The 14,939-nt window shown below is 50.5% G+C and overlaps 1 protein-coding gene across 1 annotated transcript in view; it reads right to left on the reverse strand.

The window, feature by feature from the left end:
- LOC146042917 (carotenoid-cleaving dioxygenase, mitochondrial-like) overlaps positions 1-14,939 on the reverse strand; it is a 95,515-nt gene that overhangs the window by 5,775 nt on the left and 74,801 nt on the right. Inside the window, exons 9-11 of the mRNA XM_083163201.1 lie at positions 9,531-9,668; positions 7,705-7,890; positions 5,637-5,747 (exon numbers count right to left, since the gene is read on the reverse strand). Of these exons, the coding sequence (XP_083019327.1) occupies positions 5,637-5,747; positions 7,705-7,890; positions 9,531-9,668 (435 nt within the window). The remainder of the gene's footprint in view (positions 1-5,636; positions 5,748-7,704; positions 7,891-9,530; positions 9,669-14,939) is intronic.

The following is a 14,939-nucleotide window of genomic DNA, read 5'->3' on the forward strand; positions in this document are numbered from 1 at the left end:
TAAAAAGTGCGGTCTGAAAGGGGTATGATTCGTTCTCATAAGTAGAAGAGCTAGGTGGTAAAGGCTTGGCCCGGACAAGAGCTAGATTCTCAGGACTGAGTATGAACTGATTACCTATAAACATCCTAGCATCTGATGTGTGACCTTGTGCATGTATACATTTTCACATTTTACAACTTACTTATATAAACCTGAAATAACGACTCAGAGACTAGGGTTTGGCAGAAATTGTTAGCTGACTTTATTTAAAACACTTTGGCCCTTATTCTGATCGGTGCGGCCCGATCAGAATATGCGGCCGCAACCGTGCAGGCGAATCCCCGCCTTCCATACGGATCGCCACCTGCCGTCCGTATGCGGATATGTGGCGATCCGCATGAAATTGTACGGGGATACGCCTCCTCCATGGTGGGAGCAGCCCCTGCATTCGATGGTCGCCGAACATCGAATGCAGGGCCGCACGCTCCACCAGGTCCCGCAACACAAGACCACACGGACACTTGTCCGTGTGAAATCATGTATAGGGGCGGGCAGCTAACATCCGGCGATGTCAGATGCCCGCCCCGTACCCACGCGTCACGGCCTCATTACCATGCATACGCCCCGCGTTTGCATGGGAACGCCCATGAAACGGGGGGCGTATGCATAGGGTAATGAGGCTAAGTAGCCCCTCACGCCCCTCTACGCCCCCTGTGCGGCGTATAAAGAATCCGTGCGGCGAAATCGCCTGCACATGCGCAGAGTGACCTCTGCACATGCGCAGACGATCAACATCGGCGGTCCGTCCGCATGCGGGAATTTCCGCACCGATCAGAATAAGGGCCTTTAAGCTAATTGATTGTACTATGATTCCTTAAATAATGGTGGCCCAGAAAGAACGGCTAGTGATCTAAGCTCCACCCCACGACTGACATAAGTAATGGCATATTTCCTAAACAACAAGCGGCATGGCTCCACCTACTTCATTGACTGCCCACCCGACCGGGTGGTGTCGCTGTCCCCGAGCGGGTGATCCAGCGCAGGCCTATAGTCAATGAAAGATGAGCGCTCCGAAAACAACCAATGTGATGCATAATCATCGCTTAATGAAGACCTAAATCAATTAATCTTCCGTTCTTTCCCGCCAAAGCGGGGGTCCTGGTCCCAGGAAACCCCCACCCGGGCGGGCGTTTGCGGGCCCTTGCTGTGCTGCCTGCCTCTGACCCCCCTGAGGAGGAAGACGAGGACAATGAAGAGCGGCTTTCAGGGGAAGAACTTCGCATAGACCCCCTTTATGCCTGGGAGAATCCTCACCTGTTAAGATTAAGCGCTCTGTCCATGCGTCCTCGACCTCTTCAGCCCCCTACATGCCGCTTTCAGCCTCCTGCTCAGTTTCCTCTGTCGAGCAATCATCTGTGGAGAGATGTAAGCACCCCACGGGGGACTGGCGGCCATACCCCTGGTCCCGTCTTGACCTCGGAGCATGGCCGCCCGTGTTAACGCCTTGCGGCCCTACCCTCTCCTGGCTGTCTCTTACAGGGGGCATGGCTTTTAAATTCCTTCCCCGCACGGGTGCCCCTGTACTGCTTCTCCTCCCTGTGCCTGTGGTTCTACTTCTATCCTTCCTAGCCCCCCCCCCCCTGTTGCTCCCTCCATCAGTGATACTAAAGCCCCTGCCATTGAGTTAAAGAAAGCAGAGAGTATGGAGGGGTCAAAGGTGGGGGCTGGGAATGGTGCTCTAGAATCACTGCCAGACCTAGAAGGGGACCTAGAGTGTTCCCCTGCCCCTAACTCCTGCTGGCTTTTACGGGCACCTGCCCTAGAACCCCTACGCCCTGGGCTAACTCTGCTGCTTCCCCATTTTGATGCCTCCCCCAGTATTAGGTGCCCTGCTGCCCGTCTCCCCCTCACGGCCGCCGGCAGGGTCCCTGACCCGGCTGCAGTGCGATAAGCTGCTGCCCATGGTTTTTGTTTTGCAAGCAGCGGAAGCGCCGGGTGTGCCTCTCTGCTGGGCGCCCACCCCCTTTCGGTTCCATTGTGACTGGGGACGGAGTCCGTCCTCCCGGCCTGACCGGAACTGTGTCATGCGGCGCCCCGCTGCTGCAGCCCTGATCCTCCTGCTGCCGACCCCCTGAAGCTGATCATTAGCCAGCTCTCCCCCTGATCCCGGCACCGCTGGTGACCGGGAGACCGCGGCCCTGTTTGCGCCCGCAGCCGCCGATCTCCTAGGCCGCTGAGCGGGAGACAAGGTAAGGGGAGCTGACACGTGAATAGCCGCAGCGCTGTTCTCCATCCCGCCGTCCTCTGTAAAGCGCACGGGCGGGCGGACAGATTGCTGCGGCCGCGACGGGAGTTGGGCAGCTGGGACCCGGGACATGCTGGCAATGTATGGGCAGTGGCAGTCAGAGGCAGGAAAAACAGCCCACTCTGAGGCCAGGTGGCTGTGAGTTACAGCAGGCAACCGAATACACTCTACCTATCCTCCTATTTCTGCTACCTTAAATCTAATTTATGTGACTAAATCTACTATCTATGAGCCTGTAATCTATGCAAATAAATAAAGCAACTAAGTAGGCCTATTATAAAAGTGAAAGGGAGCAGCACTCACCAGGACCATCCAGGGGAAATTCCACAGGGAAAAGAGGAAGACTCCTACTTCCCTGTCCCTATTATACCAGCTAACTCTGCCCTCCCCTGCTTCCTTATTGGATCCGAGTCACATGCTTCCTTAGGTACACACAGCCTTGGATGTTTAATTCACTACATTCCTATGGCAGTCATTACGTTGTTCTAAGCTGGTTTCAGTTATACCCCTTTTACACCGCCGAAAAATCCGGGTCAGCGGCGGGTCAGACCCGGATCTTCGGCGGTGTAAATCCCTAACGCCGTGTCCCTTTACACGGGACTTCTACCCAGGTCCTGACCTGGGTAGAACACGGCTAGGACCTGGGTAGAGGGCGGTGTAAATGGGAACGCCGGGTCGGATGACCCGGCTCCCATTTACATGAATGGGGAACGTCCAACCTGCGGACCGCAGCGTCCGCAGGTTGGACGGGTTGTCAGCCTGACACTGACAGCCGGCACTGCTGTCTGCTATACCCTGCAGACAGCAGCAGCAGCAGCGGCGGCGGGGGAGGGAGGTGAACGGATGCCTGTGTGCGGCATCCATTCACCTCCTGTGCGACGGCGGGGGGAGTGTGCGCGGGGACTGGGGGCAGCCTAGCAGCTTACCTTAGTGCTGGGCTGCCCCCAGCAGCGTTCCGGCGGCGGCGCGCGGCGGTGATTGGCGCTTGGAGATGACATCGCGCTGTCATCTCCAAGCTCCGGGGGGGGCGGGCGCGGGTGCGGGTCGGGCTGTCCGTCCGGTGTAAATGGCACTAAACGCCGGGTCGCACCCGGCTTGAACCTGGGTCTAAAAAAGCCGGGTGCGACCCGGCGTTTTGGTATAAAAGGGGTATTACTGAGCTGGACTCAGTGATAACTGATAGTGGTAGCTAGACCAGACCCAGTGGCAGCCGGAACAATGGCTGGGCTGGACCCAGTGTTAGCTGGTAGGTGGTACAGAGGCTGGGATGGACGCAGTGCTAGCTGGTACAGAGACTCAGCTAGAACCCAGTGGTAGCTGGTACTGAGGCTGGACTGGACCCAGTCATAACTGGTAGCTTTTTAAGAGACTGGGCTGGGCCCAGTGGTAGCTGGTACAGAGGCTGAGCTAGAACCAGTGGAAGTTGGTAGCTGGTACTGAGGCTGTGCTTGACCCAGTTGTAGATAGTACAGAAGTTGGGTTGGAGCCAGTGGTTGCTGGTACTGAGGCTGGGCTGGACCCAGTGGTAACTGGTAGTGAGTACAGAGACAGGGGTGAACCCAGAGGTAGCTGGTAGCTGATTTGGTGACAGGCAAAAAGCAGAGACTGAACGCCAGAAGCTAGACACATAACAGGAGGCATTGTTGTTCAGGTAACTTCCTGTAACCAGAGACCGGCATTGAATCTATCCACAACATGTGATTGGTGCTGGAGGACCATATGGCTGCACCAGTAACTGGGCCAATCAGCTGAACCAAGGTAGTATGGTTGCACCCATACATGGACCTACCCGTGGCTGCCCGCTTCTCTCCCCGCAGTCACAACATGTCAAAAGACAGAGGGAGAAAGCCCAAATAGAGAGAGAAATTGCATATAGTTTGTAAACCTAAAGCAGCTGGAGCTTGACTGACAGGAAGTCGGCATTTGGGGGTGGTAACCTGCCATTTTCCGGTGTGTCCGAAAAAAGTGCCCAAGTATTTTAAAAGAGGGTATGTGAAGGCCTAAATCAGCATGTCTCTGGTGCACAGTGGTGGAAGGGTCAGGCTTACTCACATTTGCAGTCTATGAAAATCATTCGATGGTTCATGAATTGCATATAGATTTGCAATCCATTCGCAATTCTATTGCAAATTTACATAGGGTGGGTTTTCTTTCTGACAGCATCAAATCAACTGCATGAACATCAGACATCTTACACACCGGAAAATGGGACCAACACTTCCCCATTTTTTGGGGAATGCAGTCCTAAACGGCAGGATTATGTCAATTGTCCGGCAGATTTCAGAGCACTGCGAGCGACATTAGAGAAACAGATCACATTGTGCAGTGTGACTCCTGCGGAGATCATTGATCTGTGCTTTTTGAGCATCGGTATGTACCAAATAACAAAATAAATTCACTGTACAGTTTCTGCAAACATGTAAGGATTTTGCTGTCACCATACTATTGCATGGCGATGGAAATCATGCAAATGTTACTAAAAAACAATAAGTGCACTTTTGTGGCTTATATTTGGGGTAGTATCAGACAGTATTGTTACAGTGCTCTGGACCAGTGGCGTAACTACTGTAAGGCAGCCCCAGCAACCATTTGGGGGAGCAACAGGGTCTGTGTGGGCACCGGCACCCACACGACGCACTGACATGCTGCTGCCTGCCGCTGCCCACTGGCTGAGCACTGGAGGCCAGTCATCCGCAGGGCGGGTGGGGCCATGGCAGAGATGACAAATTCCCCCACTGATTCAATTGACTGTACACAGAGCCGACTATTGGCTACTGTGTACAGGATGGGCAGGCAGATGGCGTGCTGGGGCGGCCTGGGATGCGTCGGAGCTGGTCTCTCTTCCTCTCTCCTGCTTAAGCTTCTCAGTTATGCGTGTGACGTTATCACGTCACACGCTGGGGAACCATGCCGGAGAGGAGGCTGGAGGGGGGGGGGCGCCACAAACTTTTTGGCAGGGGGGGAGCAAAATTGATAGTTACGCCACTGCTCTGGACTTGCCACCTCGGATGAACGTTGCCAGCTAGCCCATGTCTGGAGGATTTATTTTTACCAGCAGTGAGCCAGACTAAGCTGTATAGTAGAATCCACAAGCTACAGCAGTCTAATTAATTCTGACAAGTCTCTCAGGTAGCAACAATTCCCTAACACAATGTGCCCCACAGGATATAAGCTTGGCCAGCGGCAGCCTAATGTCAGTGCCCCGGCGCCCACCACAGACCCCGCTGGCGCTGCTCCCCCAAGCTGCCACAGGGTCTGCTGCATGGTAGCTATGCCACTGAGCTTAGTAATATCCGTAATGGCAATCGTCATGCTAGCTTGCTCATATAAGCTACTGTAATTGGGAACCTACTTGGTGGGGAGAGACAACAGCTGAAAGAATCACACCATCATCTTCTTCACAGGAATCTGGGCTGGGGACAAACACTGGCTCCGAGGGGTAGAAACCATCTTCTTGCCAAACCTTTAAAACAAAATAATACTGACATTAACAATATACTGTTTATGGTCACCACAAAGTGAAAATCGGCATTTACAGTACCATCCTACATTTTACGGTACTTGTTTCCTAGCACCGCGCCAATGATTTTAATCGTAGGCATCGGGTCGGAAAAATCGGGTCAGTCGCATCGCATGCCGACCAAATCGCATGCGATGTGATGCGACGCGACCGACCCGATTTTTACATTGGATCCAATGTTAAATGCCCCCCAGACCCCAATTTTCATTGTATACCCACCCTGATGGGTCAAATGGCCCCCCATTGTTAACGCCACCCCACGATCAACGCCAACCCAAAGCGTGGCGAGCGGAGCGAGCCCGCGAGGGGCGGAGGTACGCGTCCTCCGACCTTTCCATACCCCCACTATCCATGTCGGCGTGGAGTTGATTTTATATAGTGTGGCGAACGCAGCGAACCACCTATCCCCAAGCGCGGCGAGCGGACGCGCATTACTTCACAGGTATTACGCGTCCGCTCGCCACGCTTCTGGCTCGGTGGCTCGCTGCGCTCGCCACACTATATAAAATCAACTCCACGCCGACGTGGATAATGGGGGTATGAAAAGGTCGTAGGACGCGTACCGACGCCCCTCGCGGGCTCGCTGCGCTCGCCATGCTTCGGGTTGGCGTTGATTGTGGGGTGACGTTAACAATGGGGGGCATTTAACATAGTAATTACCCATCAGGGTGGGTATACAATCAAAAATCGGGTCCGTCGGGCCATTTAACATTGTTCCCTATGTAAAATCGGGTCCATTGCGTCGGTCGCGTCGTATGCCATTACAATGGCATACGACGGACCCGATTTTACATAGGAATTTAACATTGAATACAATCCATTCAATGTTAAATCGGGTCGGTCGCGTCGGGACCTTAACTTAAGGTATACGATGAACGCGATGGACACGATTTTTACCATTGTCGGGGAAAAGGCTAAAAATACCCAAAAAATCGTGTCGGTCGTGTCCATCACATACCTTAAGTTAAGGTATGCGATCACCCACGACGGGCGCCGTGCTAGGAAACAAGTACCCATTTTACTTACAGAATAGGAATAATTGCAGACAGAGAAGACAAAAGTAAATGAAGTGTACATGTAGTTACACATGATGCTACGGTAAATGTAGATACCAAATTCCATAGCATCTAGACTGATCTGCGGCTATGTATCCACACAGATTAACTGGCCAGTTCAGGTACCAAGTTATTCCCCAGAACAGCGTCCTCAGGTAACCCATCCAACACTCCTACCTGTAACATGGCTGGGGCCAAATTTGGATTGCAACAGCCCCTTAGTCCGCATACCATGTACAATATTAGGAGTGACTTGTTCTGCACTGTGGATTTGTAGTTGTTACCACACAGTGGGCCTAATTCAGCTTGGATCACTAGAGAAAATGCAGTGGACTGCGAGCAAAGATCCACCGCCTAGAAGTAAAGGATAATTGCCCCTTGCAAACTGCCATAGAATTGTGAATGGACGAATAACCGCCAAAGTCTATCTGCAATTCCCGGAACATGTGAGTAACTCTGAGTCTTCCACTAATCTGTGACTGAGAATGGTCAGCGCTACCGTCACAGATCCACCCTAAAAAGCCCTGGGCACCCCTGTGTTTCTCTGACACACCCAGAAAACAGCTTGATTCATCTGCTTCCTGTCAAACTGCGGCTGCATTGTGATTCGTTCGCATTGTCAGTCGCTAATTCCCCCCCATGCACGCGCAATGCAAACGCCACGCATGCACAGCCAATCAGTAACGGCTCATTTTGCAAATTCTCCAATTAGAAATCCATGCTGAATAACCCCTAGTGTTTTGCTATATGAATATCAAACAATTGGGGCAATTTACTGAAGCGGATCACATCACAGTATATGAAGTCATGTGAAGAAGATACTGTAAAACCTATAACTGACTTACCTTTAGACCTTTGGTTACAATGTCCACTTTGACAAGACAGGTCCCTACAAGATGCTGGAACCCACATCCATAGAAATAGCGGTATTTCTTGGTGTTGTACTTGGCATAGTAGATTGCTGGAAAGTCCAGACTTCCAATCTCCTCAAATGATTCCTCTTCACATAGGTTTTCATGAGTGCACCACACCTAGAGAAGCATAATGACCATAGGGCCCATTTATTATGGATGGCATATAGAATGGGGTCTGAGCAGAGTGTGATTGCGGGGATGTATTATACTGCACACGCAGGGACAGGGTTCTGAAAGGAGCTCATCCCTGCCATGTGTTTAGTTGGTTGTCGGGGGGGTCTGCACTTGCATGGACAGCGCTAACCTCCCTGGCGGCAGTGAGGTTTGTAACCCGAAACGATGCTGCCTGATACTGATGCATTGGGCAGCTTTGCGTACCCCATAGGGGGGATGCGGCCGGCGGCAGTGCAGGAGGGATTGCAGTAGGGAGTGGAGATTTATTCTGCGTCCCCTCCTAATACATTCGGGTGATACTTAATATTTGCCCAATATTTTTTTTTTTGGGGGGGGGGGGGTTGGGTTAGCCACAAAAATTAAATGACTAGCTAAGCTTAAACAGTTAGTCTGCTACCTTGTGACTTCTATATATATATATATATATATATATATATACACACATTTATGCCATTGCCAAAGTACATTTTAATACAATGTTTTAAAAGTTATTCCAGTAAGCAAAAATAAAAGTACAAAAAGCGTCCACCTCATACTTGCCTACTTTTAAAAACTAGTTTCAAGGAGATTATAGTTGGTAGTAGAATTTTGCAAACCGCCCCACTGAGTGGGCGTGTCATGCTCCTCCCACAGGGCGTGCCTAGTTCCATATATGGAGAGATTGTGAAAAGAGATTGTGAACGTGGCACCTAGAAGCGTGGGTGTGTACTGCTACATCTGAGATGAATCTTTTAAAATTATTTATATACAAATGTAGATGAGCCCCAAAGCAGTTAGTAAGAGATACTATACTTGGTAACATGCTGGGAAATGGTGCTGATGATTCAATGTAAATGTATCTGTCTCTCATTCCAGTTTAACCCCCACGCCGGCCACTCGCACTATGCAACGTTCCGGGGGAATCCTCGCCGTCACAGAACTGCGAGGATTCCCCTAAACTGCGAGAGCCGAGGCTAGTGCAGCAAACTCGCTGTAATTAGCCTCGGCTCTCGCAGCTTTTGGAGGCACATTCGCCAATTCTCCCTCGCTCAAAAAACTGAGCGAGGGGGAATTTGCGTATGAGGGGGGGTCATTGAATACTGACAGGGTGAGCGGTGACTGCGAGCAAAAAGTCCTGCTCGCAGTCACCGCTCGCCCACGGCATTGAATATATGCCAATGTATCTCATGCGATCCTATTAGGGCTGAACAGGCTGCAACAAGTCTTTGTGGAAACCAGTGAGATCTGGCACACGGGAACACGCCTCGCATCGCAATCGCACCAACACCACCTGCGATGTGCCAGTTTTCATGAGATTCATCGCAGAAGGCCATATCGCACCAGTGTATGGGCACCTTTAGATTTGGGCGTTATTTAGTTTCTGTGCAGAGTAAATACCGGCTGCTTTATTTTTACACTGCAATATAGATGTCAGTTTGAAGTACAAACCGCACCCAAATCTAACTCTCTCTGCACATGTTACATCTGCCCCACCTGCAGTGCACATGGTTTTGTCCATTAGAGAGAGAATTTGCTTTTGCAAGTGAACCAGAATCAGGACCTAAATTCCTGACACTGCCATAAAACTCCACATGAGAACTTACCGTCCCATCCGGCCTCATCACCGCAGTGGCTGCTGTATAAGTGAGAGGATTGAGGTTTATTCCTTGTGGCGTCTCACTGGTTACATTCAGAGGAAGCACGAATCTGCGAGGAATGGACTTTGCTACCAAATTACAGACCTGTTAAATAATAAATACAGTTTACTTTAGAACAAGACACAGGTTCTCAAAGTCGGTCCTCAGGACCCCACACAGGGGGCGAAATTTAATAGGGTGCGATTTTTTTCGGAAGAAAAAAATCGCACCAAATCGCACCTTTAAAAATCGCATTTTTTGCTGCGAATTCGCATATGTAATGAGATGCGAATTTGCGGCAAAAAAGTGCGATATGGTGCGATTTCGGGCGCTTTTTTAGTCCTGAAAATGTGCGATTTTCAGTCCTGAAAATCGGCACATTTTCAGTACAGTGCGCTGTGTTGTTAAAAAAAAAAAAAGAAAAAAAAACGGCGTGCGGTCCCCCTCCTAAGCATAACCAGCCCCGGGCTCAAAAAGCCGGTGCTGGTATAATAAAATCAAAGGAACAATCAAGTTGGGGTTCCCTGGATTTTATAAAGCCAGCACCAGGCTCAAGGTCCGGCGCTGGTTCCCAAAATACGGGGGACAAAATGACTAGGGGTCCCCCGTATTTTAAGAACCAGCACCAGACCCAACCAGCCAGCAGGGTAATGCCACAGCCGGGGGACACTTATTATATAAGGTCCCGCGGCCAAAGCATTAACCCCCTGGCTGGTCAGCATGGGCAGGGGTCCTGGGGAAGTGGGTACCCCCCCAAAGAAGGGGTCCCCCCCCTCCAGGACTTACCAGCCCATGCTGAAAGTCCGGGGCTGTCCCCGATGCCCCTGGGCGGTGGGCATCGGGCTGATGTAAAGTGTAAAAAAAAGAATACAAACTATTGTTTTCTACTGTAGAACTATGAGTCCCAGCAAGCCTACCCCGCATGCTGGGACTTGGAGAACCACAAGTTTAAAGGGCCCGCTGGCACTTGTAGTTCTACAGTAAAAAAAATAGTTAAATAAAACACACTGACACCCTGAAAAATAAAAGTTTAATACATACACAGCCCACACATACTGATACTTACCTACCTTGAGCCCGTAGGTCGGTCCCTGGATCCTGGGTCCGGGCTCCGGGGCTCCAGGGCAGAAGAGTCTGGTTCCGGGGCCTTGGTCCTGGTTCCGGGGCTGGTCCGGGCTCCAGGGCAGAAGAGTCCGGTTCCGGGGCCTTGGTCCTGGTTCCGGGGCTGGTCCGGGGTTCCGGGGCTCCTGGGCTGAAGTATCCGGTGTCCAGGATCCGAAGTAGTCCACAGGGGTATCTGAGGAAGGAAATCCTACTCACCTGGTCCCCGGCGACGACCCCGGCATCTTCAGCTCCAGGCGCGCTGCTCCCGGCTGCTGTGGTACCCGCTCACGGACTGGAGAGGCGCAGAGATGTTTCATCTTCCGCGCCTCTCCTCAGAATGATTTCATTGGCCGCCTAGCGGCCAATCAGGAGCTGAGAAAGTCGTCTCCTGATTGGCCGCTAGGCGGCCAATAGAATCATCCGGAGGAAAGGCACGGAAGATGAAAATCTCTGCGCCTCTCCAGTCTGTGAGCGGGTACCACAGCAGCCGGGAGCAGCGCGCCTGGAGCTGAAGATGCCGGGGTCGTCGCCGGGGACCAGGTGAGTAGGATTTCCTTCCTCAGGTACCCCTGTGGACTACTTCGGATCCTGGACACCGGATTCTTCAGCCCAGGAGCCCCGGAACCCCGGACCAGCCCCGGAACCAGGACCAAGGCCCCGGAACCGGACTCTTCAGCCCTGGAGCCCGGACCAGCCCCGGAACCAGGACCAAGGCCCCGGAACCGGACTCTTCAGCCCTGGAGCCCGAACCAGCCCCGGAACCAGGACCAAGGCCCTGGAACCGGACTCTTCTGCCCTGGAGCCCCGGAGCCCGGACCCAGGGACCGACCTACGGGCTCAAGGTAGGTAAGTATCAGTATGTTTGTGTTATGGATGTATTAAACTTTTATTTTTCAGGGTGTCAGTGTGTTTTATTTAACTATTTTTTGTACTGTAGAACTACAAGTGCCAGCGGGCCCTTTAATGCCCCGCATGCTGGGACTTGTGGTTCTCCAAGTCCCAGCATGCGGGGTACGCTTGCTGGGACTCATAGTTCTACAGTAGAAAACAATAGTTTATATTCTTTTTTTTACACTTTACATCAGCCCGATGCCCACCGCCCAGGGGTATCGGGGACAGCCCCGGACTTTCAGCATAGGCTGGTAAGTCCTGGAGGGGGGGGACCCCTTCTTTGGGGGGGTCCCCACTTCCCCAGGACCCCTGCCCATGCTGACCAGCCAGGGGGTTAATGCTTTGGCCGCGGGACCTTATATAATAAGTGTCCCCCGGCTGTGGCATTACCCTGCTGGCTGGTTGGGTCTGGTGCTGGTTCTTAAAATATGGGGGACCCCTAGACATTTTGTCCCCCGTATTTTGGGAACCAGCGCCGGACCTTGAGCCAGGTGCTGGTTTTATAAAATCCAGGGAACCCCAACTTGATTGTTCCTTTGATTTTATTATACCAGCACCGGCTTTTTGAGCCCGGGGCTGGTTATGATTAGGGGGGACCGCACGCCGTTTTTTCTTTTTATTTTTTTGTTTTAACTATTTTTTTTACAACAGAAGCATGCACAGATCTCAATGATCTGTGCATGTTTCTGTAAAAATCGCCAGCAAGAAGCTGGTCTATTTTTTTTGCGCTTTTTGGTAATATCCCATATGCGACTATAGAACTTGCATCCTATTACATATGCGAGTTCTATAGTTTCCTATGGGAAAACATCTGGATGCGATTTTCAGTGTGACTGAAAATCGCATCTTTTAAATGTGCGAATTCACAGGAAAAAATGCGATTTTTCCCGCGAATCGCACTCTATTACATGTGCGATTTTTAGAAAAATTGCGATTTTGGCCGATTTTGACCAAAAATCATAAAAGTCTAAAAAATCCCACCCTATTACATTTCGCCCAGGGTATGTTTTGCAGGTCTCCTCACAGAATCACAAGGGAAAATAATTAGCTCCTCCTGTGGATGTTTTAAAATGAGCCAGTCAGAGTGCACCTGTCGGGTGGCCTGGAAAACGTGCAGCGTGTGGGGTCCTGAGGGAGGAGTTTGAGAACCACTGGAATAAGACATCAGTGCTGCATAAATAGCTTAAAGGATCTCTAAACCACAACATGGAAATGTACATACACAGAGCATGAAGATGCCATGTTCTCTGTGTCCATGACTTAGGGGTTTATTCTAGTTCATTCTTTCTGACAAAATCCTTCTTAGATGGACAAAACCATGTGCACTGCAGGGGGGCAGATGTAACATGTGCAGAGAGAATTAGATTTGGGTGAGTTATTTTGTTTCTGTGCAGGGAAAATACTGACTGCATGATTTTACACTTCAATATAGATCTCACTTTGAAGAAAAACCCCACCCAAATCTAATTCTCTCTGCACAAGTTACATCTGCCCCACCTGCAGTGCACAAGGTTTTGTCCATCTAAGAAGGATTTTGTCAGAAAGAATGGACTAGAATAACCCCCTTAGTGCTTGTACAGATGAAGCCACCCTTCATCTAGCCTGCCTATGGCTTTTGTCCCGATAACACTCTGCTAATAAAGGGCAGATATATCAAGCCTTGGGGAGAGATAAAGTATTGCAGTTGTCCAAGGCAACAATCAGCTTCTGTTATTTCCTAGATGGGGCTCATTACCTCTTGATTTTTTAAATTTTTAGTAAATTGACTTCTTATAGGGCCTATAACACTGTACACCTAGCGACCTACATCGCTCCGTGTGTAGGGGACATAGCAATAGCGATGTGTGGCCCGGCGATCAATATCCAGTGCGCTGGATAACTCAAGTTAATAGCCGTGGTCAGGACCAGTGTTCTCTCTGACAGATCGCTGTGTGCTGAGCCATCTAGCATCACGCAGAACGCTCATCTCCCCATGTGTAGGCCACTTTATAAGCTGAAGGGTTCCTTTGAGCAATCACTTTTTCTCTTTCTGAGGACTTGATACATCTCCCCCACAGTAACAGGACTCCTTAGGGATGGCTCATCTTCTGGAATCCTCTCATGCTGTCAGATTATATTCTGTCTTCTCAGGCTTTAAGAGATTGCTGGATGACTGTGCTTAGTTATCATTCCAGGCTAACGTGCTCCGTGCACATGCTGTGAGCCTGAACCAGGAGTGCATGTTACCGAACCTATCAACTTTCAAAAAGGTCTGAGATCAGGACTCCTGCAGCGGCTGAGCCAAGTATTCCTGAAGGGAATCACTGCCATAATTGCGTTCCACGTTCCCTTTTTTTCATAATTATGATTCTTATTATTCTAGTATCATAATGGTTTTTATATTGAGAATTAATCTGATGGGATGTGGTCATTAGGTCGACAGTGTCCAGGTCCAGTCAAAAGGTTGACTACTATTGGTCGACAAAAAGCAAATGCAAGGCGAGTGCACCGATGTATGTCGACATAGACACCAAAAAGTTAAACTCATGTCGACCGTTATCCATGTCGACCTTTTTATGTTAACTTGTTGCTTGTGTCAGCCTTCAGACTATGTCGACCTACTACATGTTGTCCTTTTTAATGTGTTAACCTTTTAATTGTCAACCAATAGTGGTTAACTTTTTGACTATCAACCTATACACTATCGACCTAACAACTCCTACCCCTTCTGATTCATATAAATGATTTTCTATATTCAATATCTTATGATCCAAGAGCATTTCTTTTGATTGGTCAGTAGAATACCTATATTCTGATACAGAGACTAAAGTCAGGGTTTAAGAAAATGGATGTACAGATAGAGCGCCCCTGGTCCGTGCCCGGGGATTACCAGCATGCCTACGCTGGTGATCACCGGCGCAGAGGCGCTCCATCTGACTGGACGCACGGCACGCACGCGCATCCCAGTTTCCGGACGGGGGACTGGCGAGGGGCATCGAGGGAGGCAACGGGAGAGGCGGAGGGCAGCAGAGAAATCACCGTAGCCACAGGGCGCGCGAGAGTGTCTCGTGTGCGTGCGCCCCTGGCGAGAGCCGGCCACTACAAGAATTAGGCCGGCTCCATCTGTTTTTAACCTAAAGATGCTTATAATGCGTAGCCATATAGATGAAGCTAGAAACATATAGGGGTCAGCCCTTCTCCCCGCAATGTTTTTTTTTGGTTACGAGTAAGTCTGGCGCTATGTCGCACTTACGGTATCGCTGACTTGTGTATTTCTGTTTGCAGCCCCATACGGCTGTGATAAAAAATATTTGAGTGGAGCACTAAAAGGACCCAAGAGGGGTGTGAGTTTTGGTGCCATTACCGGCATCTGCACACTGCAGTAACGCACCTCGCACCCTT

Source organism: Crinia signifera, chromosome 19 (assembly GCF_055691185.1).
Source record: "Crinia signifera chromosome 19, ASM5569118v1, whole genome shotgun sequence".
Lineage (NCBI taxonomy): Eukaryota > Metazoa > Chordata > Amphibia > Anura > Myobatrachidae > Crinia > Crinia signifera.